Source organism: Pezoporus flaviventris, unplaced genomic scaffold (genome assembly GCF_033815535.1).
Source record: "Pezoporus flaviventris isolate CSIRO_AGI_PZ_B2104156 unplaced genomic scaffold, CSIRO_AGI_Pfla_v1 ptg000199l, whole genome shotgun sequence".
In the NCBI taxonomy this organism is placed as follows: domain Eukaryota; kingdom Metazoa; phylum Chordata; class Aves; order Psittaciformes; family Psittacidae; genus Pezoporus; species Pezoporus flaviventris.
Window position 1 is genome coordinate 313684 of NW_026892747.1, and position 27805 is coordinate 341488.

The 27805-nt window shown below is 41.1% G+C and overlaps 1 protein-coding gene and 1 long non-coding RNA gene across 2 annotated transcripts in view; one reads left to right on the top strand and one right to left on the bottom strand.

Annotated features, from left to right (window-relative positions):
• The window catches only part of LOC133262217 (ubiquitin carboxyl-terminal hydrolase 10-like), a 48668-nt gene extending 21430 nt beyond the window's left edge, over positions 1-27238 (bottom strand). The window contains exons 1-4 of the mRNA XM_061441174.1: positions 27153-27238; positions 18211-18279; positions 15121-15166; positions 8246-9256 (exon numbers count right to left, since the gene is read on the bottom strand). Of these exons, the coding sequence (XP_061297158.1) occupies positions 8246-9256; positions 15121-15166; positions 18211-18279; positions 27153-27173 (1147 nt within the window). The 5' untranslated portion in view covers positions 27174-27238. The remainder of the gene's footprint in view (positions 1-8245; positions 9257-15120; positions 15167-18210; positions 18280-27152) is intronic.
• LOC133262220 (uncharacterized) overlaps positions 1-27805 on the top strand; it is a 296646-nt gene that overhangs the window by 266124 nt on the left and 2717 nt on the right. The window contains exon 2 of the long non-coding RNA XR_009741251.1: positions 12502-12645. This is a non-coding gene — a long non-coding RNA (uncharacterized LOC133262220). The remainder of the gene's footprint in view (positions 1-12501; positions 12646-27805) is intronic.

The following is a 27805-nucleotide window of genomic DNA, read 5'->3' on the forward strand; positions in this document are numbered from 1 at the left end:
TAGTCTATGCCAAGGATGCATGGAGCCTCTGGACCAGTCACAATAGGGTGCTTTTGCCATTCCCTCCCAGTCAGGCTGATTTCAGCCTCCAGCACAGTCAACTCTTGGGATCCTCCTGTTACTCCAGAAATATAGATGGGTTCCACCCCTTGACAGCTTGATGGCATCAGGGTACACTGGGCACCAGTATCTATTAGAGCCTTATACTTCTGTGGGACTGATGTGCCAGGCCATCTGATCCACACAGTCCAGTAAATCTGATTGTCCCCTACCTCCACCTGGCTGGAGGCAAGGGCCCCTCTAATGGTCATCACAGCGTTGGACACTTAAGTCGTGGTAAAAGGGATTATTCTTCGTTATCACAGGAGCTGGAGTAAAATCAGCTCTTCCACTCCATCTGGGAAACTGCTCACCAGAGACTGAAGCCGTAGCTCTCATGGGACGATCAGTCTTGGCCCTTGCTCCCCTCTTCAGTTCACTCACCCGTTCTTCCAAAGCTGAAGTAGGTTTTCCATCCCACTTCATCATGCCTTCTCAGTGATCCAGCAGGTAAAATCACAGGGTACCCCGTGGAGTATACCTCCTGTATCTCGTCTCTCGAACAATTTTGTTAATAGCTGAGACGTGTGCTGGTACACGTGAGGAGCTGGATAAATCAGATACATCGTCCCTCAATTGTTTGAGATCCTGGAACAGTTTTTCCACAGCTGAGATGATGGAAGGGGTGAGATTGTCTTCGAACTCTCGGAGTTTATGAACCATTTCATCCACTGTTAGTGGTACTATGTCATTTCAGGTTACTGTTGCCAATGAATGGGCATATGATGACGGTGCATTCCGTGTGAGTTTCCGCCACATGGGTCGTGTACATTCAACTTCATCTGGATCTATGGGTGTATCCCCATTATTCGGCTTGATGTCATAGATCATCTCTACAATGGCTGATTCCCTCAGAGACTGAATGACTTTGTCTATTGCAGTCCACTTGGCCGAACGACTCGTAACATCGTCCTTGTATGGAAACCTTTCTTTCACAGCTGCCAAGAGCCGCCTCCAAAGGCTGAGGAACTTTTTCTCTCTTGCAATTGCTTTGTCAATTCCCCCTTCTCTAGCAAGTGATCCCAGCTGCTTGGCTTCTGTACCTTCCAGTTCGTGACCATCGGCCCCATTGTCCCAGCATTGGAGTAACCAGGTGATGATGTGCTCCCCTGGTTGACGGGTAAAATCTTTTCGCATATTCCGCAGCTCGGTTGAGGTCCGAGGTCGAGAAGTTACCTCTTCTTCTTCTTCTTCGTCATGTGATGATGACTCCTGATCAGATTCTGGACCGGGTGGTGAATTCATTGGTTCTTCATCTCACTTCACCCTTTTTGCCTCCTTTTTGCTTGTTCTCTTGCGTACAGGGGCAACCGATGTTGGTACGAATTGGTCCTCTGGTTTGGCTGCAGTGATTATCACTGTGGTTTGAGTAGCAACTGTACTTGTTGCTGGGGGTGGTGTAGCTGCTGTGCTTCGAGCTCAGGTAACCGCGCTGTCTGTTGCAGTCGAATTTTGAGCAGCTGCTGTACTTGCCGCTGGGGTAGCTGTGCTGTTCATTGCAGCCAAAGTCTGAGTAGCGACTGTTGCTTTGCCCTCAGATCCGCCGACATTCTTTTCCTTTTGAAGGTGCTGGATAGTCTTGAACAAGGCCCTGCAAGCATAGGACAAGCCCCAGCATGTTGCCATGATTTGTCCATCTCTGGTATGGCCAGAATGACCACACACCTCATTTAAGTGTTTTACTAATTCTTCTGGATTTCGCAGTTGTTCGGTAGTGAAATTCCAAAGTACTGGAGGGGCCCACTGACCTAGATACTTGCCCATACTATCCCACACACCCTGCCACTCATGGCTGTCCAGCCTCAGGGAAAATCTCTTGGTCCTCCTACATCGTCGTTTGACCCCAGACAAGACCCAAACCTGACTCTGCTTAACTCTTGAAATCAGTAGTGGGCAAAACACACTCTGTATGCGTGCTAGCATGGTGATTCCCATCACCATCAGCAAACAAGTCTCAACAGCATTAAAATGCCATTCAAAAAATTCAAAACTCTCAAATGTAAATGGTCTGGGGGGACGACTAGGAGGGTAAAAGGATGTCTCCTTCACAGGTTGAGCACCTGAGAAGGAGAAAAAAAGATGTGTAATTGCCAAGCACTTCTATTATATACCTCCCAAAGTATAAAGGTGGTGACCACACTGGGAACATAAGCCAGATCAGTTTCATGATCAATGATTCTATTGTATTACAAGTCATTACCATAAAGTACAATGGGACAAAAACCTTAGCCCAAGCCCCACACTTGAAAAACACTAATACAGCCAATACCGGATGGACGTAAGATACGATATACTGAATCTGTGAGATCAAGAGGAACAACCTTGAGAGCCAAGAAATCAGCATTGTGACGAGTGACTATTAATCCAGTCAGATCCGTCGTTATCTCAACCCCTCGTGCCCCACGTTGGGCGCCAAAAAGAACTGTCGTGTTTTAAACCCAGTCAGGCAACTTGTTCACTCAGTCCCAGTGAGTGGTGCCAGGCTGACAACAATCGAGCCCCCCCCCCCCACCCACTGGGGCTCTCTCCTTCCCTGCTCCCAGAGGAACAGGGAGGAGGATCAAAAGGGTGCAACTCCTAGGGGTTGAGACAAGAACAGTCCAGCAACCAATGTACAACACAAATCACCACTGCTACTACCAACTACAACAAGGATAAGAGAAAATAACAAGGGAAGAGAATACGATACCACCGGACAAGAAACAAGTCCCACCCGGAAGCCCGTGTCCTTCCGGGTAACTCCCAGTTACCCCCCACCCCAGCCATGACGTGCTGTGGTATGGAATACCTCCTTGGCTAGCCTGGGTCAGGTGCCCTGTCTCTGCTTCCTCACAGCTTCCCCTCCTCCCTGGCAGAGCATGAGCCTCACAAAGTCCTTGGTCAGGGTAAACATCACTTAGCAACAACCGAAAACATCGGTTTCACCAACAATGTTCCCAGGATGGAAGTCAAAACACAGCACTGCACCAGCTACCAGAAAGGAGAAACTTGACTTCTACTGCTGAACCCAGGACAGTTGCACAATCTTAAAAGAGTTTGAGCTGTTCACTAGAAGGACTATCTAAACAGACAAGATAACATGACATAGGTGGAAAAGAAGAGGCATTAAGCCATAGCTAAGCAGAGGAGGTGGCAGAATTGCAAGAAAAATCCATGTCCTTCTACTTCTGAACTCTCTCTTTACCGGTAAGATCCCATTTCCTGCTGACACCAAATAAAACCATAAAAAAGTTTAAAGCAGTCTTCTATTACATAAAGAACCTGCCACCTGAAAGGGCAGACAGGAAAATGATGCAAAATAGATGTTACCAGCTAGTGCTGATGTAGATAAATTTCTTCTGTGAATATTGATATAGATGTTATAAATTATAGATTAAGTATTTCAGAACTTATTGTTAAAGCAGCAGTTTGAAACATGATGTGCACAGACATAATCTTTCTGTTAGTATAACTAAGCACAGTTGAAAATTAGATTAAAATAATGAAAAAAGTATTTAGTGATATGTCTGTTAATAACTTTATGTGAACTGTATTTTTTCCCATTTTTTGTATTAAAATATTATTAGGACCTTTAGCATCCTCTTGGGGCCATAAACCTGTTTTGCAAACAATGTTTATAGCAATTAGTAAGTTTTGTTTCCTTTAACATAAAGAAATTTTGCTACTTCAGCTATTTCAGCGCTGCTACTGCTGAACCCAGGATAGTACAGCAACTTAATTCAATACCACATTTTAATGTCACATCTAACATTTACACAATAACTAAAAATTCTTACAAGCTATCAGAAGAAAAATACACTTGGAACTATGAGAAAACCTTCTTAAAATTTGAAAACCTGTTGGAAAGCACACATCACTTATTACAATGAATTCACATTCCCTTTGGTGGATATTGACTGTGGCCTTTATTTGAAAACATATCTGGAACAGTATTACCATGTTTAGAAATTTCTGTTGGCAAGTAGAAAATGTTTTGCTAAGGTTCATTCACAGGGTGATGGTGTTATAAATACCAGTCAAATTAAAAAACAAACCAAAAGGTAAATCCCTAATCAAATCCAAAGGTTTTCTTTAACCATTTTAAGAGAAACCATGTGGATATGATCTCCATGCTGAAGAGATACATGTGACAAATTGGCAACTTAACACAGCTTGAGACCATTATTTGGCAAATATTATGTACATTGCTCGGATCTCTCTTCAAACATGGACAATGCCAGGACAACACTGATGGATACAAATCTTTGATACAAATTAAACTAAGTATTGTCTTGTTCACTGCAGTCTTGGGAGAGCAATGAATCACTGCCTTCTTTATGAATTTGTGTTACTCCAGCAATTTCATCTGACACAAAGTAAATCCAAATTTCCAATGTTTGCCAAAAAAAGTATGGTTTTCATATCTTTCTTCTGTTTTCGCTGCTGCACTGTTACATCTCCCTTGAGAAGTAATATCCAAAGATGGCATTTCCATCAAGTCCTCAACAGCAACAACAGAATTATATTTATCTTCCATATTTTCCATGTAAATTGGTATTAACACACACTGGAAAAAAAAATTTGCCTTCTTAAGCTTTACTAAGGACACTTATCAATTCCCTAGAACTTCCAGATCCTTTTATTCTCTAATACTATCACCAACCAACCATTTGTTCCTTGTGCTGTATGCTTCCATTTGATTTATGTTCTGGTGTATCCTTCCATACTTGCATTTATTGGCTTCCCCTCTTTCTAATTTAAAAACATTCTAGATTAGTCAGATCTTAAGTGTTTGTGTTCTTCATCTGAAATTCTGCCTGCTGTAAACAAGCTTTACATGCACTGTTAATTCCATCATCCACAACAAAAACACTGCAAGAAAACATGATTTGGAAAATCTTTTTAGCTTTTCCCACTGAAATTTTTCCTGAAGTTACACAGAACAGTTAAAAGAATAGCTAGATTTTCCAACCACTTGTCGTGGTTTAAACCCAGTCAGGTAACTTGTTCACTCACTCCCAGTGAGTGGTGCCGAGCTGACAACAATCGAGGTCCGTGTCCCCCCCCCCCCCCACCGGGGCTCTCCCCTTCCCTGCTCCCGGAGGAACGGGGAGGAGGATCGAAAGAGTGCAACTCCTACGGGTTGAGACAAGAACAGTCCAGCAACCAATGTACAACACAAATCACCACTGCTACTATCAACTACAACAATGATAAGGGAAAATAACAAGGGAAGAGAATACGATACCACCGGCCAAGAAAACGAGTTCCACCCGGAAGCCCCTGTCCTTCCGGGTAACTCCCAGTTACCCCCCACCCCAGCCATGACGTGCTGGGGTCATCGGCTTCACCAACACTGTTCTCAGGCTGGAAGTCAAAACACAGCACTGCACCAGCTACCAGAAAGGAAAAAACATGACTGCTACTGCTGAACCCAGGACTCCACTTATTTCCCAAGTTTACTTAGAACATTATATAGGGCATTATTAACTATCATAAGGTTATGCATCAGAGGGTAGTAACTGTGAAATGTGGCAAGTTTTTTTTTTTTACAAATACAGACCATTTATAACCTTACTACCCCTCAGAAACAAATTATTATGTTTGCCCTAGCATCTAAATTAGGCTAAGGTGAATAATTAGTATAGTTGTCCCTTTCTAAATGTGCAAGTGTTGTATGTGTACTTCTCTACCATTCTGATGTTATCTGCCTTGACTTTTGCCAAATAAACATCAATGGTTCATAGTTCGCTTCAGAAGTTGCTTTAACTTGCTCACTGGTGTTGCCAGTGAAGCTTCCTACCACAGACCTTAGCCACCTGTTAAAATTAACTCTTCAGTTGTTTTTTTTTTCCTCAGCAATATTAACATGAAATTTGTTCGGTTTATTTATTTTCTAGTCCTGATCATCTCCTTATCTTGTACAGCTTTTGTTTAAATTTGAGGACTAAGAAACCACAGATGCTTGCAGGTTGAATCAAGCGTCATTAAACTATCTTCAAGGTGCCTGTGAATCTTTAATGCACCTTGTAATAGCTGCTGAAATTAAGGCACAAACCAGCAATGTGTCTCCTTGTGTCCTGAGCACCCGATCTAAATGAAAACTATACAGAAGAGCCTCAGAGCTCCAACATTAAGTCAGAAGATTTGCTAGTTTTGCTTCTTAAACTCAAGATACTTTAGGTCTGGATTTTACCTGTGTTTAGTACCCTATGGCACTTGTGGTCAAAAATTCTTTCCCATTGGCATGAGTTGAAACTGGTGAATTCCCAGCAAATCCAATAACAGGATCTCAACTCAGTCACACAGAAAACAAAGAACACAATCAGCAGCTACCTACACAGTGGTGTTAACCTAGATAGAAGATTTTATATTAAATATGTACAGAACAAAGCAAATGATCTGCCTGGAAATCATAAACTGAAACTCACATAACATTTTTGAGTGTGGGTATATGAACAAACCACTGATGCACCTACTTTCCAAACAGCTGAGAATATTAAAAAAGAACAGACCATGAAGTCAGTCACCTTTTTGCACAGAGCAAAGCACCTATTACATGGCATTCAGATCGCTAAGTGAACATTTTAGACCAAAATCAATAGCATCTGAATTACAGCAATTGCAGTAATATAACTCCTATCTAAATCTGTGACAATAAGAAGATTAATTCCTTTTCACTGGAAAAGGATCTACATTCAGATTATTCCTCTGCAAAACCAGCTAGCTAATAGTGAAGGCGCAGAAGAAAACTGTCTAAAAATTATACCACCATTTAAATACATTAAAGACAAAATAAAAAGCTCTGCTCCCACCTGGTGGCAAAAAAAACAGTGCAAAACCTTTAGAAGTCTAGAAAATAGAAAGTTAAATTAAACCTGAAGCAACTTGGACAAGATTAAAAAAACACCAACTTTTTCTTCTATGGCAAGCAATTCTAGCTTTAAAGTTGCCATAAAATAGTTTTAACTTAAAATTCATTACCAAATGATGACTTAATATTTTAAGAGTACAACATGCTCTACATGTATTGATTCATACAAACCATAATCACCTGCTTATACATATTTTTTTTAATAGTCAACTGCATTTGTGACACCTAAGTGAAAAATACACAGAAATATAAATTTATTCTGACAGCTTTCCTCTTAAACAGTGAAACTTACTGAGTAAGGAGGGAATGAGAGGCAAGCATATACTTCTGGGTATTCTGTACAGAAATATCCAGGTCAGCCTCTGGTTAGAGTAGAAACCTTGAAGCTGTCACACACAAAAGGCCATTGTACTTGTATATTAGCTTGTAGCACGACCAGCAGGACTTCGCACAAGCCTTTTCACATGCAGACTATTTCACACATTCAAAATAATTATTTTTGTTCCAACACTCATGGGTCAGTGACACAAAATGCAACCAAGTGGATATTTTTCTTTATGTTTTCCAACTAAATCTGCAAAACATGATCTCATGCACATTCCAGAATTTCTCATTAGAACCACAAATACGACAGGACCAACGGTCAAAGCCTTTGTATCATGCACTGCCTTCCCTGATGTACCCTCTGGACAGTTTCTTATGGTTCTTGAACAGGCAATAGCTAGCATTGTTTCTAAATAAAATAATAGTATTTATAATACTGAAGGATAATTCTTCAAAATTTGACAGACATGCACCTCAAACAGCGTGCTAATAAATAAATAAATAAAGATATTACCTGAATTAGAATTTCCAAAGCAAGACCTATTTAAGCTCCTGTACGTGTCCAGGAATTTCAGCTACTTTGGCATAAATACATTAATACTCTTCCCTTCTTGTAATGGAATGCATTACAACATTGTAAATACTGGACAATATAATGCACCATTTTCAGAACAAACTTTTCAAATGTATTCTCCACCAGCCTATTTAAAATTCACAGATCACTTAAACAGTTTGACATGTAGCGATAATTTTACAGTATCCAGGATGACGACATGGTAACGCCTCATTGGGATGTTTACTTGGGGATACAAAACTAGCTTTAAATTACATCTTTCATGCAGGATTTGAACAGACATCTTACTAAGAACATTGACAGAGGAATTATCTCTATTGATATTATACACTCCTGCTTACAAACAGAGTTAATACCCTTCCAGTGTAACATCCACTCATGTGTATTAACTATACCTGCAATCTTTATGGCTACAGGATCCTCCGAAACTGGAATAGGTCCCTCTTTGACTTCAACCTGTTTTTCAGGGACCAAAGTAGATGTGGCAGGAGGGGTATACTTAGTCTCAACATAGACCACAGATGTGGAAGCAGACGGCTTGGAACTGTGAAAAAGACTAGCCCACGACTTTGCAGGCTGATTAATAAGGACTGATCCTGCAACCGGGACTGTTGCCTCAGTAGTAGGTGAAGCTTCCTCAGGCTTAGCTTGGTCTGAGTCAGTGCTTTCCACAGCATGCAATTCTACCCCACTGGCAGCTGTGTCCTCACCAGAGGATTCAAGTGTTTGTCCATTAGTAACACCAAGATTTTCAGTAGTATCAGCACCAGCATAAGACTGTACAACAGCTGTCCTTAAAGGGCTATCTCTGCCAGTCTCTGAGGGGATGCAAAACTGTTCAGAATTAGTAACACAGCATATCTCAGGCTGCTCTGTAGTTCTGGTATTGTCTAGTGCACTAGAAACAGAATTATCAGAGACAGCTTCATTAATGAGGTCCACAGAGTTGTCCGGGCTGTTTAAAGTCCTTGGTGTGGCCAGTGAAGGTATGTCTCCCATCAGTTCTGTATCCTCTGCGCTTATACTGTTTAGTCCCGAGGAATTTGCATGGCCATTTACAAGAGCTTCTGTGGGAGCAATGCTGTCACTGACATCTTCTAAGTAACTGTAGTATCCAGGTGGTCTTTTTTTCTTCTTTTTACGCTCCCTTTGTCCAAGACCATCACTTTCAGTGTTAGAACCACTGTCCAAAGTGAGGTTTGGATCAGTGAACTGGCAGTCAATGGAGTTGTAGTTTGTTTCACTGAGAGTATCAGGGGTTTTCTGAGCAGGTGCACAACCAAGAATGAATTCTGGAGCCTGAGGATTCAGAGTACTTGAAATACTGTAATCTATGTTATTTAGTACAGATGACTGTGTCTCAATAACCTCATTAACACCAAATTCAATTCTCTGGTACTCTTCCCCTGGACAAGAGAAAGGAAACCTGAATTAATGAATGACACCCAATCAAAAAACTACAAAAAAAAAAACGTCAAGAAAACAACCCCATATTTTCCTACATCTCAGAAAACAAACTACATTCCCTCAAATTAAAATAATTCTTATTCTCTATCTCAATCCTGAAGACTATTTCAAAACACCATTTTGTTAAAGATAACAGAGTACGATTCAGATTTTCTTACACAGGGTATGTAATTTCCCAAACCACTGCACAATTCCTGCATATGACTAACACCTATTAAGAAAAACTATTAAGGCCCAATGACTTCAGCAATAATTTGCATTAATTACTGGATAACTGTGTATAAAATGTGGTGCAATGCTGTAACTTCCCACTTCTTCTAAAGCCAGTCTTTTCCACTGACAATTACAAAATCCAAGCCTTCACCTGTTTAACTTTTAAAAATAATTTCCACATGTGGAGTTTGGTGTTGGGGTGGTGTGGTTTGCTTTTCCTGGTGTGTAAAGATTCATCATAATCCTTAATAACTGAAAAAGTTTTCATTAATTGTATGGAAACAAGGCAATTATATCTTTTGAAACTCTAGGCTAAAAAAAAAATTATGAACAGGTTTGGGTTATTTTGGTTTGTTTTTTGTTTTTTTTTTTTTTATTTATTTATCTACCTTGGAACTTTGACATGCTCTTTACAGAAAGTCTAAGAAATACTCTCCTGGCAGGCTACAGTACCACAAAATATTGTCAGTCACAAAGTACTGCAATTTCATGGAACCTAGTTTCATAATGCATGTGAGGTAACTAGCAACACTGAATACTTCAGTTACAGAAATTTTCATAACTATCAAATAAAGAGATAAAATTGGTGAAACTGAGTCTCAGAATGTTAAAGGTAAACTCATATTTTAGCACTTAAAAGTTTTGTAGGTCTTTCAAAAGGATATGTATATTACTGTCTCAAAAGACATTAATTTTAGTATTTTCTGTTTCCTCAAAGACAAGGGAGCTAAAAAACACATTTCAGAGTTTTAAGAGTGTTACTAGAAAACCAAACAACACTAAATACTATTTCCAAAAGCAGTGTAAGTTGATGCACTGCTAAACTTTAAGGATTTTGTGCAACTTACATTATGTATGACACATCAGTACATGCATACTTCCAAGTATACCACTATATTTTGGCTTGTTTCCTAAAAAAAAACCAAAAACCAAAAAACAAACCAAAATAAACAAAAAAAATGCCAAATCCAACAAAAAAAACAAAACAAACCAAAAGAGCCAAACAACAAACCCCAAAACAAAAAAATAAAACCCACCACCACCACAACAAAAAAAAAAAAAGGCAAGCAACAGTTCAGGGGGGTGGGGGGAGAAGGTTATTTGCACACCTAAGGAAATAATCACATGGGAGCACAGAGGCTAGTGGAGAATGTTTTGATAGATAACTGTCAATGTAACTATTTTTAAATACTCCAAATACTTTCTAGAAAAGTTTGCTAATGAAAATTTTAGCTTTAGAAAAAAAATTTGGAACAAAAAAAAAAAAGAAACAATCTACAGAATACATATTTAACAAACATTGTGTGTTGAGGCCTGACTTACACACGCAATACCAACATATTATGAATTAATAAACAAAGATATATATAATAGTGTTAATTACTTTTCTGTTTTGATCTTTTAACTGAGTAGTAAATACATTTCACTTATCAATTTCAATCCTGTTGCCAGTCAGACTAAAGGAAACAAACAAAAAAGATGAAGAAAAACTCTCCATACCCATCTGATTTCTCTAAATCATGTTAACAAGAGCCTAAATTTCAAGTTTTCTTCACCTCACCGCTACACTCATCAGAAACCATTCTATAACACCGTGCCTGTCAATCCACCATTCAGCAAGTACTTCTGCAATCAGTGACTTGCTATCACCAACCAGAAAAGAGGGCTTAAATTTCTTTTAATACAGATCAGCAGCCTAGAGGCAGGAAGGTGGAAAGCTACTGCCTGATACCCACTGAAGAGGGAAGGTCTGGGAGATCTCAGGCATCACCTAGCTGGTTAGCAGCAGCACTAACTGGCTACCAGCCCTGTCAGGACACACAGCTCAAAACCAGCCACAGCTTCATCTGCTTGCAAATGCAGTGCACAGGATTTTAAGAGATATGGGACACAAGTCCACAACAGAACTATTCCTCATTAGTTCTTCTGCTTTTGGAGCAACTTATTAGTTCAAGCATGAACCAAAAGCTAGTTCTTTACCCTTTGTTACAATAGTACAAAGCACAAGGACAACTCACAATTCCTAGTATTCCTCTGGCCATGATAAGAATGAACGACTGGGCACATTTCAAATCCCTACCAGTTCAAAATAATCTGTGACTTCTGCTTCTTTTCCAAAACCCCAATTAAAAAATAAAAAAAGTTAAAAAAATTGCTTTGAAACAAAAAATGTGTTGAGGTAAGTCTACCACAGCCAAAAGTCAAAGTGTTCACTTCTGCACTCCTCTCCTGCTCCTCTCCAGGAAGCTTCCAGCTCTTGTGGCACCAAAAGCTAAGATAGCAAAAGCAAAAAAAATCCAAGTTTTATTTTCCTAATTTTAGTGGATTTTACAGTGTTCTGTACAACAGACAATCACAAAAGCCAACTCAGGACAAGTGAGGATCAGAAAACAAAACACAGCCCTTACAATTACAGCACACTGGTAATTTAGCTGAAAGTCCAACATGAACATCGTAGGCTAAAACCTTGCTAAGAGCATAACCGATATTAAACTTTACACACTACAGCAGGATCAGAATAATAAATACCAGTAGCTACTGTACAGTTAGTCTATGGAATGATTGGCAGAAGCTCATTTGCCATAAGATTGTGTCAGGTTCATTTAAAGAAAATGAGAGGTCATTTTTTCTATTTGTTTTGACTTTCCACTTTGCTTCTGGGAATCTTTGTTTCAATCTACTTCACAGTGCTGTTCCTGAATGGACTGAAACAGATATATCTGTCATGAACAAAATGACACACACATTAAAACAAGTATCAACAGATTCTCCGAGGACAAATTCTATGTACTATAGTGCCCTAGGTATAGCTGTAACATTTATTTTTCTCCTTCTTAGTAGCTGGTGCAGTGCTGTATTTCAGCTTTAGTCCAAGAAAAATGCTGATAACACATCAATGTTTTAGTTGTCGCTAAGTAGTGCTTACCCCGATCAAAGACTTTTCAGTCTTTTATGCTCTGCCAGTGAGAAGGGGCACAAGAAGCCCAGAGGAAACAGACAGGACACCTGACCCAAACTAGCCAAAGGGGTATTCCATACCACAGCTCGTCATGCCCAGTACAGAAACTGGGGGGAGTTACACAGAAGGCCCAGATCACTGCTTGGGTCAGGCTGGGTATTGGTCGGCAGGTGATGAGCAATTGCATTGTGCATCACTTGTGTTTATTGTTTTCCTTTCCCCTTTTAATTTTATATTCTCTCCCCTTGTTATTTCCCTTATAACTATAATTACTGGTAGTAGAAGTACTTTTGTATTTGTTGTGGTTTCAGCCCAGCCAGTAACTCAGAACTATGCAGCCAATTGCTCACTCCCCCACATCTTCCTCCCCCCACCCCCAAAGGGATGGGGAGAAGAATCAAAAGAACTCCCACAGGTTGAGATAAGAACATTCCAGTAACTAAGGTATAACACAAAACTACTACTTCTGCCACCTATAAGAATAATGAAAAGAGAAATAACAAGGGAAGAGAATATAACCGGTCACCACCCACCCACCGATACCCAGCCCAACCCGAGCAGTGAGCTCACCCTTCTGGGTAACTGCCCCCAGTTTATATACTGGGCATGATGTGCTGTGGTATGGAACACCCCTTTGGCTAGTTTGGGTCAGCTGTCCTGTCTCTGCTTCCTCCCAGGCCTCCCCTCCCTCCTGGCAGACCATGAGACTCAGAAAGTCCTTGGTCAGAGTAAACATTACTTAGCAACAACTAAAAATATCGGTCTTATCAGCGTTGTTCCCAGGCTGAAAGTCAAAAACACAGCACTGCACCAGCTACTAAGAAGGAGAGAAATGACTGCTACTGCTGAACCCAGGACAGTACTATACTTTAATAACTGGAGTGTTCTTATCTCAACCCGTGGGATTTATGTTCTTTTGATTCTCCTCCCCATCCCTCTGGGAGTGGGGGGAAGGGAAAAAGGTGGGGAGCGGTAGAGCAGCTGAATGGCTCCGAGTTACAGGCTAAGCTTAAACCATGACATATAGCAAAAACTGTGAATACATATACTAATTAGTCTGAACAGAGCTCTGCATATTAGAGCTTCATCTGTGATGTAATTATTCCTAGTATGTATTAACAGATCTAATTCTGTAATAAAGTTAAATACTGAAGTACAGAAAAAAAAAATTATGGGGAGTAACTCTGTCAGTGTGCACCATCTTATTGTAATTATAATTACTCTGCATAAGCACAGCATTCCATTTTCATTTCTACAGCTTCTTATGCAGCCATTACAGTGATAATATGCATGCACAGTACAGTGCAAGCTTATTAAAGACATTTTTCAGGCAAAACTTAATTTGCTGTCATTACCTAATCTCAGGGCTGGGAGGGGTTCTCTCAGGGTCTAGGAATGATCTGAAAAACATTTGTACAAACCAACTTCCTGTATGGCTAGTGAACATTAAAATCTCAGTCTTAAAGAACAGAACTTAAATCCACAGTTAGACAAAGCAATATATGACTGGACACCTCTATCATCAACGAGAGACAATTCATACTATATGGTCCTTTTGATGAACTTTTCAAACTCCTATTAAAAATACTCAGGGTCCTAAACCTAGACTTGTACTGGAGCTCCTCAATTTTCAAAAATGTTGTATACCTGCTTTCACCTGTTTTATGACTGGCTCTTATTTTCCTTTATATGCAAGGCCAAAGCTGCTAAGCATAATGATCATGTTTTCTTAAACATTAACATGTGCACTTTGGTCCTCTTAAGTACTTTTTAGAACTGTCCAGTCTGACACTTGAATTATTTTGAAGGAGATCTGGATGTCATTTGTATCACACATATACATCTGGGTAAGTCTCAGCTTCCTTGCTCTACCCTGGTTCAGGGAAAGGAAAAAAATAAAAAAGCAAGCACACACCAATTTACCTGCTGCTTAAAATAATGTTGATGCTTGGTTTAAACTATGCAGAGTGATGATCAAATACCTCCTACTTAACTGTCAACTTCATATAGCTATGAAGTAAGTCCAGTTTGTAAGGTGTATGGGTGAGGACAAGAATAGACGTATGACTGATACAGTTTTAAAACTAGAACTCTGTAATGTACTTTTACATCAAGAGTCATATCTTCACCAAAAAGGGGGAAAAAAGGGATTTTCCACAAAAATGGCTGAGCAGGACAAAAAACAAGAATCAAAGGGAACACTGAACAGAGCACTGCTTGCAGAACTGTTTTTAGGTTGCAACTGCCAGAAAATACTCATGCTAAATGCCACACTATTTACTTGTTTCTTCAGTACAAGTTCTCTAGCAAGCTTCAGCCCCCTGTGTTTTTACAGCTACATCCCACAATATTTCAAGCAAGGCACTAAGATCAGGTGGTAGCACAATCAAGGAGTAAGCATGTCTATCCTAATTAGCTGAAGTTCAATGCACTATTTTCAAATACTTTCACAGATCTCATTCAATAAAGGTTTTTAAAAAAAAAAAAAAAAACACCTGCCAAATATATGTATATATACTTGCTGAATGAGCTCTGAAGATTAAAGAAAAGCTGTAGTGAATCTAAGGGAAGTGTCACAACCTTGACGTTTAAAAAAAATGGATACTGATTTCTTACCATCATGAAACTTACCTGTGGGCTTAATACCACATGAAACTGTTTCATTGTATGGGGGGAGCTGTACAAAAAAGAAATGGAAGACAAAGCAACTCTTAACATTTGATACCAGTTTCATTTGAAACATCTGAATCCTTTAACAATAACATCATTAGTAAGGTCTGATTTTCTGAGAGTATGTCTTCTATATTTCTCAAATCCCACACTGTAGCTTCAAGAGTCCTTTCAGATTACCAGTTACTGAAAGATAAAAATTATCTTGGTTACACACCACAGGCTCATCAACTTCTCAAGCAATTTACCTCACAGCATCAGGATCTTCCTTCATCAACAGTAACTCACCATGATTTCAAAATGAGGAACATATCCTCTTTTTAGACAGAAACTAAGGTTGAACAAATGACCTGTGAAAGGATGAAACAAAGTTTTGCACAGACAATAGTCACACCTAAATTTTTCAACTCTCAACCTGGTTCAGCTATAGTGATGTCCTTGAAATGTTTCAATTAAGGTGTATTCTTAACCACATTTAACAGAAACAAAAAATTATGATCGTCAGCCTAAGTAAGTATAACCTAACCACAGCATATACTTATAAACCAGATAGAAACTATGTCTATTATAAAATACTGGCATCATTTTATAGTCTCAGTGGTCAATAGAACCCTTGCTATTGTGTAAGCACAGGTGGGCAATTTCTAATTCCCCCCTCACCTGCCTGCAAACTACCCAGCAGCTGAAAGCCTTCTCCTGTGCCTGCATGAACTGGTAGCTACTGCTACACTGCAGTCCAGCAGCTCTCTGGGTAACAGCTGAACTATTTCTGCAGTGGGAGATAAAACATTGAGTATAGTACAGTTTTATAATGCTATTCTAAATATTCATTGTAATGGTGTAACAAATATCAAAGGCTTCTCCATTAAAGTTTTCAATTCTCTAAAGTTACAGATAATTACATACTGCCTTCTTAAAGCACTGTAGACAGCAGTGCACTGGAAATGGCAAGAAAAATATTCCTAAAATTCTATTATTAAAAAGCACATAAAAAGATCACATACTGTAAATCAATTTATAAACCATACATTAACTTTCCTGGTCAAAAATTAAAATCAGTAGGTCAGAAAAGGCTCCAAGCTATTAAGAGCCTATTATCTATATGAATACTGAACACAGCTCCAATATGTTATAGTTAGAGCTAAAAAAGTTACTCGGAAAGCCTTCAGTCAGCAGTTTATGATAAAACTTGTAATTCTTGTTTTTCTCCAATTCAAAAGGCTTAAGAAAATACAAAGTAGAAAAGAAAAAAAAAAAAAAAAAAAAGGAGTGCACCTATTGGTCCCCCATGTATCTGGTTAATCAACAGCACCTATGTGAAAGCAGAGATTTAGATTTCCGAGTCGACCTGTTTCATACAACTGGGTCATCTGAGTCATCTCAGACAACAGGTATCTGATATAACATGCATTAAGAAGTCCATGTATGAAGAGACATTCTAGACAGCTTTTAGCTTTAACTAGTCCCTTGCCTCAGTCCACCCTTCAGTCTATAGGGAAGGGACTTCAGAACACCAGCATCAACAGACACTGGGAATCCCAGAACTGGCACTGCCCCCAACAGAATGTATGTCGAACACCCACCACTGCAGTATTATAATCTCAGTCTTGTCTGTCTTGAATTTCACCTTATTTTTTTTCAGACCACTTTTCTCTGAAATATCTGCACAGTGTAAAACTAATAAGCATAATTTTTATTTCATCATCCAGATAACTGAAACATTGACCTGAACCAGATCAAGGACAAACTTAAAGAACATCGTTCAATACAGTTTTTTACTTTGATAGCTAACTGGTAAGTGGTACACTTGAGACGGTTATAAAATGAAGTAATGCTGGTTCTAATCCCGTAGGTTCATGTTTCCTCAACATACTTCATGAGAATAGCTTTATAGAAGTCAAGGAATGATGCTTTCATCTTCTACAACGTAAGTATTAGCACAGCTGACGTAGGACACTTGAGGTGACACTAGACAGGATGCAAACGTCACACTGCTGCTACTGTATTTAATGGTGGGAAAACAGCAATATAGGCAAAAGAAACAGGTACTACCTGAAAACCTATTCTGCATTACTTCCCACCTACCAGAGAAGATACAAAGCTATCCCTAAAGGCAAGCAGAAGCTCTCTTTTGCTTTCTAAACTTCCCCACCCCATTCCCTTCATGCACCTTTACTGTTTAGCAGTATACTATGCTAATTATACTTAGAAAATTAAGTTGCAGGAAACTAAGTCACATTAACAATGGTCATCAGATTTGTAAAATGCGACAAAAGGATTTCCCCTTCTATAGTTGTAAGTGCTCATTTCCTTTATGTTGAGGGGGGAGGACGGAAGCATGACTTAAATGTTAGAAGGATAAACATGGAACCTAACCTAGAGAAATATTATTTTCCAAGCCTGGAAATTAGGACAATGGCATAATACTCTTCCCTACAAAGTAAAACGGTTTCTTCATTCTTTACCAAGAACTACAAAGAATAAGAATCTACAATACTATCTGTAGTATGCTATAAACTCAAATACACAAAGACAACTGCTTCCACTCTGTAGTTCTCACTGCCACTGTAATTATTTCAATATTGATCCATTTCTCGGAGCTCATGCACAGCCTTCCTTGTATGCAGAGCTCTGATGGTTAGCAGTGCTCCACCTGCCAAAAAAATACTAAGAACCCCTGTGCTTCCAAAGGCTCACAAGACTTAGAAGCCCACCTTACAACTGAGAACACTGCTGAAAAAGTTTTCTCTACATGCACTTCAAAGCTGAGGTAGCAGGGCAGGACAACTCACTTTCCACATCCTATCACTACAGTGTCAGCTGTTCCAGCTCTGGAAGATGACAAGCAGAAAGTGGAATAATTAATTTCTTATTTCTAAAAAATTACTTAACATCCACACAGAAAGAAGACTCCTGTTCAATATCTGCAGTTTGTAAATTAGCAAGCTAAAAGAATGATAAAGAAATAATTTTAGTTTTATATTTCAAATATACACAAAGAGATGGAGCTTTAAAATGTAACTTCTAAAAGAAGTTTAAAGTAGATCTTACCTCAACAGAGCATCGCGGAGTCACAAAGAACTGATTAAATTCATCAGGACTGAATTCCCCAAAAATGTACTAAAAATAAAAGAGAAGCATCTTTGTTACAGAAAGATTTATATGCAATAAAATTAATAAATTAATTATGAATTCTATTAAGATACTAGCATTCCAAAAGACCTGTGTGTTGGGAGCCAGAAACTCATCTGTTACCATCCCAACTCTCATATTAATTCCTTCCCAAGCCTTTAGCAAGGTACTTCAGGCTCTAAAACTGTATACAATGCATTTTCCTTCAAAATCCCACTAGAGATAATCACAGCACAAACTGCACTTCATCCTTTGACCAGTCTTAAACCAACATGTAGGGCAAGAAATTGCATCAATTCATGTACGACCTAGGCACACACTGGTTTACCTTCCAAAACATACATACTTACCCTTCAAACAGGAAAAGAAAAACAAACAACAAAAAACCAAGAATTAGTTTTCCAGAGTTCTGCTAAACTAATGAGTTACACAAGACCAATGCTACCACTTACATGAGTGCAGAAGCAGAGAACTGAAACTGCCTAGGTATAGAAAAATACACGATCTAAATATCAGTTTTGGCACAAATCAGTTTGGCACAATATCAGTTTTTGCCTGAAACTCCATAAAATAAACCTAAGATGAAATGTCTTTTCCCAATATTATCTTCCTGTACCCTTCTAGATATTTCACATCTATATTTTTACTTAAAATAAAAAGACCACCAAAAAAAACACAAACGAAAACCACCAAAATAGGAGTTAATATTTAGTTTCCAGAAAATGCAACATTCCCAATAAGAAGGCCTTACATGTTGGCATTTCATAGCAACCAGAAGCTTCTATAAACTTATGGTCCAGTTTTAATTCACTGAATACCTTCTGAACACCCAGGACAGCAGAGGGATACTGGGACAGAAAGGAGTCAAACAAGAAGCTGAATAAACTGACAAAACACACAAGTCCACGGGACCTGATGAAATCCAGCCGCCGGTCCTGAAGGAGCTGGCAAAGGAAGTTGCTAAGCCACTGTCCATCATATTTGAAAAATCATGGCAGTCAGGTGACGTTCCCGACGACTGGAAAAAGGGAAATATAACCCCCATTTTCAAGAAGGGGAAAACAGATGACCCTGGGAATTACAGACCAATCGGTCTCAACTCCGTGCCTGGCAAAACCTTGGAACAGATTCTCCTGGAAGGCATGCTAAGGCACATGAAAAACAACAAGGTGCTTGGTGACAGCCAGCATGGCTTCACTAAGGGGAAATCCTGCCTGACCAATTTGGTGGTCTTCTGCGATGGGGCTATGGAACTGATGGTCAGGAATAGAGCAGTTGATGTCATCTACCTGGACTTGTGCAAAGCATTCGACACTGTCCCACACTACATCCTTGTCTCTAAACTGGAGAGAAATCAATTTGACAGGTGGACCACTCGATGGATAAAGAACTGGCTGGATGGCCGCATACAAAGAGTTGTGGTCAATGGCTCAATGTCCAGCTGGAGACCTGTGGTGTCCCTCAGGGATCGGTGTTGGGACCGGTCTTGTCGGTGACATGGACAGTGGGATTGAGGGCGCCCTCAGCAAGTTTGCCGATGACACCAAGTTGTGTGGTTTAGATGATACACTGGAGGGAAGGAATGACATCCAGAGGGACCTTGACACACTTGTGAGGTGGGCTGAGGCCAACCTTGTGAAGTTTAACCATAACAAGTGCAATGTTCTACACCTGGGTCGGAGCAATCCCAGGCACAGCTACAGGTTGGGCAGAGAAGAGATTCAGAGCACCCCTGCAGAGGACTTGGGGGTGTTGGTTGATGAGAAAATGAACATGAGCTGGCAGCATGTGCTCACAGTCCAGAAAGCCAACCGTATCCTGAGCTGCACCAAAAGGAGCGTGACCAGCAGGTCGAAGGAGGTGATCCTGCCCCTCTACTCTGCTCTCGCGAGACCTCACATGGAGTACTGTGTACAGTTCTGGTGTCCTCAACATAAAAAGGACATGGAACTGTTGGAACAGGTCCATAGGAGGGCCACGAGTATGATCAGGGGACTGGAGCACCTCCTGTATGAAGGCTAGCTGAGAAAGTTGGGGCTGTTCAGCCTGGAGAAGAGAAGGCTGTGTGGAGACCTCATAGCAGCCTTCCAGTGTCTGAAAGGGGGCTATACGGATGCTAGGCTTGGACTACTGTTGTGGTTTAAACCCTGTTGTCATGTTAGTCATGCAGTCTCCCCTTCCTTGTGTACATTCAGGTTTTTAAGATAGTCTCGAACAAGATCCTCTCCTACAGTGGGCCTAGGTTATTCATTCTCACAGTCCCTGCGTCTGCTTTCCAAGACTTGGGTGGTGTGGTCATAGCCTTTGCCAGTGAAGACTGAGGCAAAAGTCATTGAGAACCTCAGCCTTCTCCAAATCCAGAGTAGCCAGTTCTCCCAATAGCTTCCGGAGGGGGCCTACCTTGTCCCTAGTCTGTTTTTTTTATTTGCTACATACCTATAGAATCCCTTCCTGTTATCCTTAACATCCCTAGCCAAGTTTAATTCTAACTGGGCCTTAGCTTTCCTAACCGGGTCCCTAGCTTCCTGGACAACATCCCTGTATTCTTCCCAGGCCGCCTGTCCTTGCTTCCACTTTTTATAAGCCTATTTTTTCCTCTGAATTTTTAGTCTTACTAACATGAGTGATCATCCTTCTAATGAGTGAATTATTTCTTACCATCCTTCTGATTATCAGTTAGTTTGGAGACAGTGACTCCCAAACATCTGCTAGCTTAGGATACTCCTTGTCTGCCCATCCTGTTTTGCTTGCAAGAAATTTTTTACAAAGGTCACACTGTTCTAAATCTTTGCCAGCTATCAGAAACTTACAGATATGGCTGGTTTCAGCTAGTTTTGGGATTACTGGGGCATCCATCTATGCAAAGGTGAAAAGTGCACCATGAGGAAGACTGCCTACTTCATCTTGAAGACCCTTGCCCACTACCATCAGAGGGCAGTACTCAATTACCAAAAGGGAGGAGACTTATGATAATGAGTACCTAAACTAATTGTAATATCCCTGCCCCCCTCTTGGGAACCTATTGAATATGCATGTTTCTTGTGTAATAAATATCTGCTTGCTTAACCCCTCGGTGTGCAAGTTAGGAGTAGCAATCCCCCTTGCACCCAGTGCCATAATAAACATACCTGCTTTATAACTTTCTTGAGTTGTAGAGTCTGATTCCATGCTTCAATATGCCTTGTTTACTGATGGGTCCTGCCGTATTGTGGGAAAGCATCAGAGATGAAAGGAACTGTATGGAGTCCCCTACAACAAGTTGTAGAAACTGCTGAAGGGTGGGTCAAGTCAGTTTGCAGAAGTGAAAGCCATCCAGCTGGCCTTGGACATTACTGAACAAGAAAAGTATCCAGTACTTTATCTCTCTATTGACTCATGGATGGTGGCAAATGCCCTGTGGGGGTGGTTGCAGCAATGGAAGCAGAGCAATTTGCAACACAGAGGGAAACCCATCTGGGCTGCTGCACTGTGGAAAGATATCACTGCCCAGGTGCAGAACCTGGTGGTGAAGGTAGGCCTCGTACACGCTCATGTGCCCAAGAGTCAGGACACTGAGGAACACCAGAACAAGCAACAAGCGTATCAAGCTGCTAAGATTGAAGTGGCTCAGATGGATTTTGATTGGCAACATAAGGGTAAATTATTTTTAGCCTGGTGGGCCCATGACAGCTTAGGCCAACAGGGCAGAGATGCAACATACAGATGGGCTCATGATCGAGGGGTGGACTTAACAATGGACATTATTGACCAGGTTATTCACAAATGTGAAACGTACTGCAAGTAAGCCAAGCTGTTAAAGCCTCTTTGGTATGGAGGACAATGGCTGAAGAACAAATATGGGGAGGCCTGGCAGACTGTATCACACTCCCATGAACCCACCAAGGCAAGTGCCATGTGTTTACCATGGTGGAAGGAAACACCGGATGTCTGGAAAAATACGCTGTGCCCCATGCCACTGCCCAGAACAACTAAAACATTGGTATGTTATCAGCATTATTCTCAGACTAAAGCCAAAACACAGCACTGCCACCAGCTACTAGGAAGGAGAAAAATAATTGTTACAGCTGAACCCAGGACATAACTGCAGCTGCAAGTTGTGGAAAACTAAAATCTCTCCCCAAGAGCACCATGGCTAGGTAAGTCACCCACAAAATGCTTTTCACAAGCAATTTGTCAGGGCAGGATTTAAGATAACTAATTTTTTATCGCACTTAATTTTTGTCATCTGGACTCCATCCTGACAATGAATACAAATTAAGGCCCTCAGAAGGCAGTTGAGACCAGCTACGCAGGACTGATGTGCCTCTTTTGAAACCTTGTCTTCCTATCTCAGCCCTAAATTTCAGAAGTGCTGAATGCTTAGAACCACAGGTGAGTGAGATTTAATGTAGAAAGTTTAATATTAATCTCAGTGCAGTGCAAAGTCCTATCAGAACCACTTTCGCCACCAAGAAAAGATAAAAAAGACAATGCAAGACACTACACAAATGTACAAAATGTACAAAAAAAATTTACAAAAACAGTGACAGTAAGAGAAAGCACCACCTGCTGCTTTCACCAAGACCACACAGATTTTATTTGGCTTCTTGTTTTGCTGGATTCACAATCCCACCTCTTGTGCTGCCCCAGTTCTGGCACACACTCAATAATCAGCACAGCGATTATACTCTACCTGAGAGGAAATGATCCAATGATTTTTTTATTTGTTTTCTTCACTGGGGGAAGGAAGGTTAAGAGAGGATGAAGAACTAGCATAAAGCAAAAGATGAAAGCGGCCATGAGTGACAGCAGAGGACTCATTTTACTAGCTGAGACTAACCAAGTTAAAATTTACCTAAACAAAACCATACATATAGAATCATAGAATAGTTAGGGTTGGATCTCAAGAAAAAACAAGACAAAAGGCAAAGAATATTCTTTAGCTATCCAGCTCACTGTGTTACTGTAAAAGTCAGTCAGAGAAACTCTCCAAGACTCAATTTGGAGTTTCAGAAAGCAGGCATTCTTTACTGCAGCACTGGGCGCACACGTGAATCATTTTGCAAAGGTGAGCGCACCTGATACTTGCCAACAGAAGCTATATATTTAGCATACTCCTGCATATTCACAGCTTTTTATAGGAACTAATTATAATATTTGCATCCTAATTACACATTTGCTTTCTTGCTGAGTGGGGGTCTTTGGTGGTCATCAGTGTTTACCGAAGGTCCTAGTGCTGAGCTAGCAGCTGATATGTCTTTGCTTCTGTTCTGTTCTAGTCTCACCCCACGCTGGGTGCCGCTCTGCTATCTTGAAGGCTGGCATCCTTGGTCTTATTTACTGTCTTCCTATTTGTTATCAGCCCCATGGTGTTCCTTCCCCCATCAGCCAAACATTCCTTTCTCTCTCTGTGTTAGTAAGTTAGAACAGTTTAGCCTATTCTACTGCGTTAAAGGCACGCATACTACTGTTAAAGATTTAAGGTTACAACTGAACTGGGAACTATTCCTCACAAAGACAGAAGAGAGGCCAACCTAAGACCATGAAAGGAAGATAATGAGAGAAGTTCAGCCAAAGGTCAACAAAGATATGGCCATCAGGGGTTCCAAAGACCCTTGGGACCCTCACTCAAAATAAACAGCCTATGTTTCCAGTGGGTAGTAACCTATGTTAATTAGTTTTGGGAAGAAATTATAATATTTATAAGACTTCTGGGAATTATAATGTATGAGATGAATACTTATAAGCAAGAAACCTGTAAGAATCTGCATGCACATTTGCCAACCTTATGAAGTTTAACCATGCCATGTGCAAGGTCCTACATCTGGGTTGGAGCAATCCCAGGCACAGCTACAGGTTGGGCAGAGAAGAGATTCAGAGCAGCCCTGCAGAGAAGGATTTGGGGGTGTTGGTTGATGAAGAAAATGAACATGAGCTGGCAGCATGTGCTCACAGTCCAGAAAGCCAACCGTATCCTGAGCTGCACCAAAAGGAGCGTGACCAGCAGGTCAAAGGAGGTGATCCTGCCCCTCTACTCTGCTCTCACGAGACCTCACATGGAGTACTGTGTACAGTTCTGGTGTCCTCAACATAAAAAGGACATGGAACTGTTGGAACAGGTCCAGAGGAGGGCCACGGTGATAATCAGGGGACTGGAGCACCTCCCGTATGAAGGCAGGCTGAGAAAGTTGGGGCTGTTCAGCCTGGAGAAGAGAAGGTTGTGTGGAGACCTCACAGCAGCCTTCCAGTATCTGAAGGGGGCCTATAAGGATGCTGGGGAAGGACTCTTAATTAGGGAATGTATTAGTAGGACAAGGGGTAATGGTTTCAAACTTGGGAATACTTAAAACACAGTCTTAAATGCATATGTTACAATTTCATAAAGTAAAGTCAGGGTTTAGAATCCCAAACTTAAAATATCAGACACAAAATTTTTCACCATGAAGCATAACCCTTTGTTCCATAATTCCCAGTTGTATGTTTAATAAACACGTGAAACACATCAGAAAGAAAAATCGCAGTTCTAGAATGTTTATTTCTTTGGAAATTATCATCTTACATTGCTGAAATGTGACAACCATAATCCAGTGGCCCAAGGCCAGCAACTTCTATTACAAAAGAATTGGCTGTTTTGTATGACACAGCATGTTACATGTGTATCACTAAACAGAAAAGAGACTGCTTAGTTTACCTATAAATGAAAGTCCACTTAACTGTACAAGTATTTTAACAGCTACATGAATGGAAACAGCAATTTATCTAAGCAACTGCCTACAAAAACTGATTAATAGGTAAATGGCTGTATCTATTCTAAGAAGTTTCCCAATCAGTGCTATAGTCTAGAATGCACAGAATAAATAGCAGCAACTCACAGAACCTGTGGATTTTATTCTAGTATTTGCATGCTGCCATTTAGTTCCAAATTTGAGTTCTATGTCAGCTTTCTCAGATTTCTTTTTTTAACCAATCCACATTCACCCACTGTACTCTGCATGGATTCACCATTCACATTTTAGAAAGGCAAATAATACCTTCTGGCTATCTAAATTTACAGCTTCAGCTGCAGCCTGAATTCCAGAGACCACAGAAGCCTACGACAACTACTCCCTCCACTGGCAAAAGTTTTAGCAAAATGATGAACCCAGGCCTTCAGAGCAATGAAAGCAAGACTCAGAAATGAAAGGAGACAAATCCAGCTTCTTCATCCCTTTAAGACAAAGGACAGCAACTGTTCTTTGTTTGGACAGGAGAGAAGCAGCAGCTACAGCAAGACGATGCACTCCAACACCTCTGTCCAAAACCACCACTGGCAGCCCTTGCCCAGGGCCACCTTTCATTTTGTGTTCAGGGTGTCACCCCTGCTAGTTTCAGCTTGTTTCATAAACCTGACAGACAAAATCTACATTGCCCTCTTCCCAAACACTTCCTTTTGTCTGTAAGGACCCTGTAACATTAGACACATCAACACAGATGCAAGCAAGCTAGCACTCACCCAGCAAGAAACTCATGCAGCTGCAGAATTACTTTTTTTTTAAGATTATTTTGAAGACAGATCGATTTCCTAATTAAGGTCACCCACACACATCAGCCAAAGACAGCGCAGAAAAAATGCGTACAGACTGCAGCCTTTTTTTTTCATCCAGAAACAGTGCTGGCTTGAGGGAACATCAAACTACACCCTGTCAGGGAGCAACACTCCAAGGGGCCATAAAAGAGACAGTTTGCAGTGCAATATTTCAGGGAGTTAAACTGCATGCCATGTTCTGAGTTCTAGTTATTCTGGTTGCCAAGCCAGACAGAGGCTTGGGTGAGGATGAGCAGCAACTGCCCTCAGAACACCCACATTAACAAAATAACATCCCTCATTCTTCCAAACATAAATAAATCAAGCTGGATAAGAAACGTCATAATAATTTTCACTACTTGCAGGCTTTTGTTTATGGAAAAATTGTTGTCAGTGCCACTAATGCACAACTTTATTAGATGCATACCTTAACTGCCATTCAGGAAAGCAGGACACAGAATAAAGCATAACCTTGTTTCAAACATTTAAATTGTATGGAAGATATTTTCTACCACAAAAGACACAGTTTCTTAATAAACTCATCTTTAACATGATCAAATCTTTTTAAACTTTATTATTTGCTAAAACCAAAATTCTATGAAGTCTTGCAAGTAAACACCTCAGTGCACCACACACATGGCCTGACATTTTTGCTTTAAAGCTTTGGGGATTAAAATTTTACACAAATAGTGAAGTTATCTCATTCAATCATTTGCTCTAAGCACACACTAGATTAGACCAGGAATTGAGACGCATCCCCATGCGCAGTGATCTTAGAACACTCAGCCCTTTGCACTACAATGCACAGAAGTTTATTGAGTGCTTGGGCAGGGGGGTGTGTGTGTGTGAAAGGATTAATCCACAAATCTTATCCCCTTCTTATTATAGAATCGCTTCTATCTCTTCCTTCCTCCAAAAACAAAAAAGCCCAAATTTCTCCCCCCATCATCTCTTTGCAGTGACTTAAATAGGGGCACAACACGGTCTTCTCCCCGTCAAGGCTCTGCAGGCCGCCTCCGCCTCTCCGCTCCTTCCCCTCACCGAGGCGCGGTGACACCGGCGAGGCGAGAGGGCGAGCCACAACACGCTAACTCCCTCCGCGGGGCCGGGAGCGCAGAAGGTCGCCGTCCCGGCGAGCAGCAAGGCCGCTCCACCGCCCTGAGAAGATCCAATGAAACTGCAAAATCACCCTAGGCCTTGTCTGGGCCACCACGCTCCCCCAGTTAGCGAATCGCGCCGTAGGGCCAGGCCGCCCCTCACAGCCCTTCAAAGGAGCCCCCGCGACGCCTCGGGCCGGCAACGCGAGACTGAGCAGTACCTGTGCGCTGTTGACCGCCATGACAACGCCCACCCGTGAAAAAATCAACGTCTCCCAAAAAACTCACACCGCCGCCATCTCCTCTCACACGCAGCGCGCAGTCGGCACGCACTGCGCTTGTGCACGGAGGGGCTGGGTGGGCGCGCTTCTGCGCCTGCGCGCGGGCCGAGTGGTGGTGGCTGATGGTGGCTGTGTAGCTGTGGTGGCGGCTGGGACAGTTTTGTGGGAGGTGGGATTGTTCAGAGGTGAGAGGATGGGTGAGATAAAGTTAAGAACTTCGCTTTCGGGCGAGGTGGGTCTAGGCTGAGGCTAGTCGGCGGTGGGAGCCTGGTCCCCCATTACTGAGGCTGCGGGCAGCTGAGTAACCCAGGGAAGGCAGCGCGGCCGGCCTTGTCCTACCGCAGTGAGGTAGTGCGGTGCAGGAGAAACGTAGTTGGAAAACTGCACGTAGCCAGGCTGCCCCCAAGGAATTAATGCAGGGTTCACCTTGAAAGGCTGTAAAAAGCTGCATGTCACTGCTTGCTCTGGCAGGTGAGAGGCAGGATGCGTATCCATGCAAGGCAGAGTGAAGCTATACTAAGTATGTCCCAAATGATGAGCATGGGAATGGGTTCAGCATTTGTATCTGGAAAAAAACAACCCTCAAGGGATTA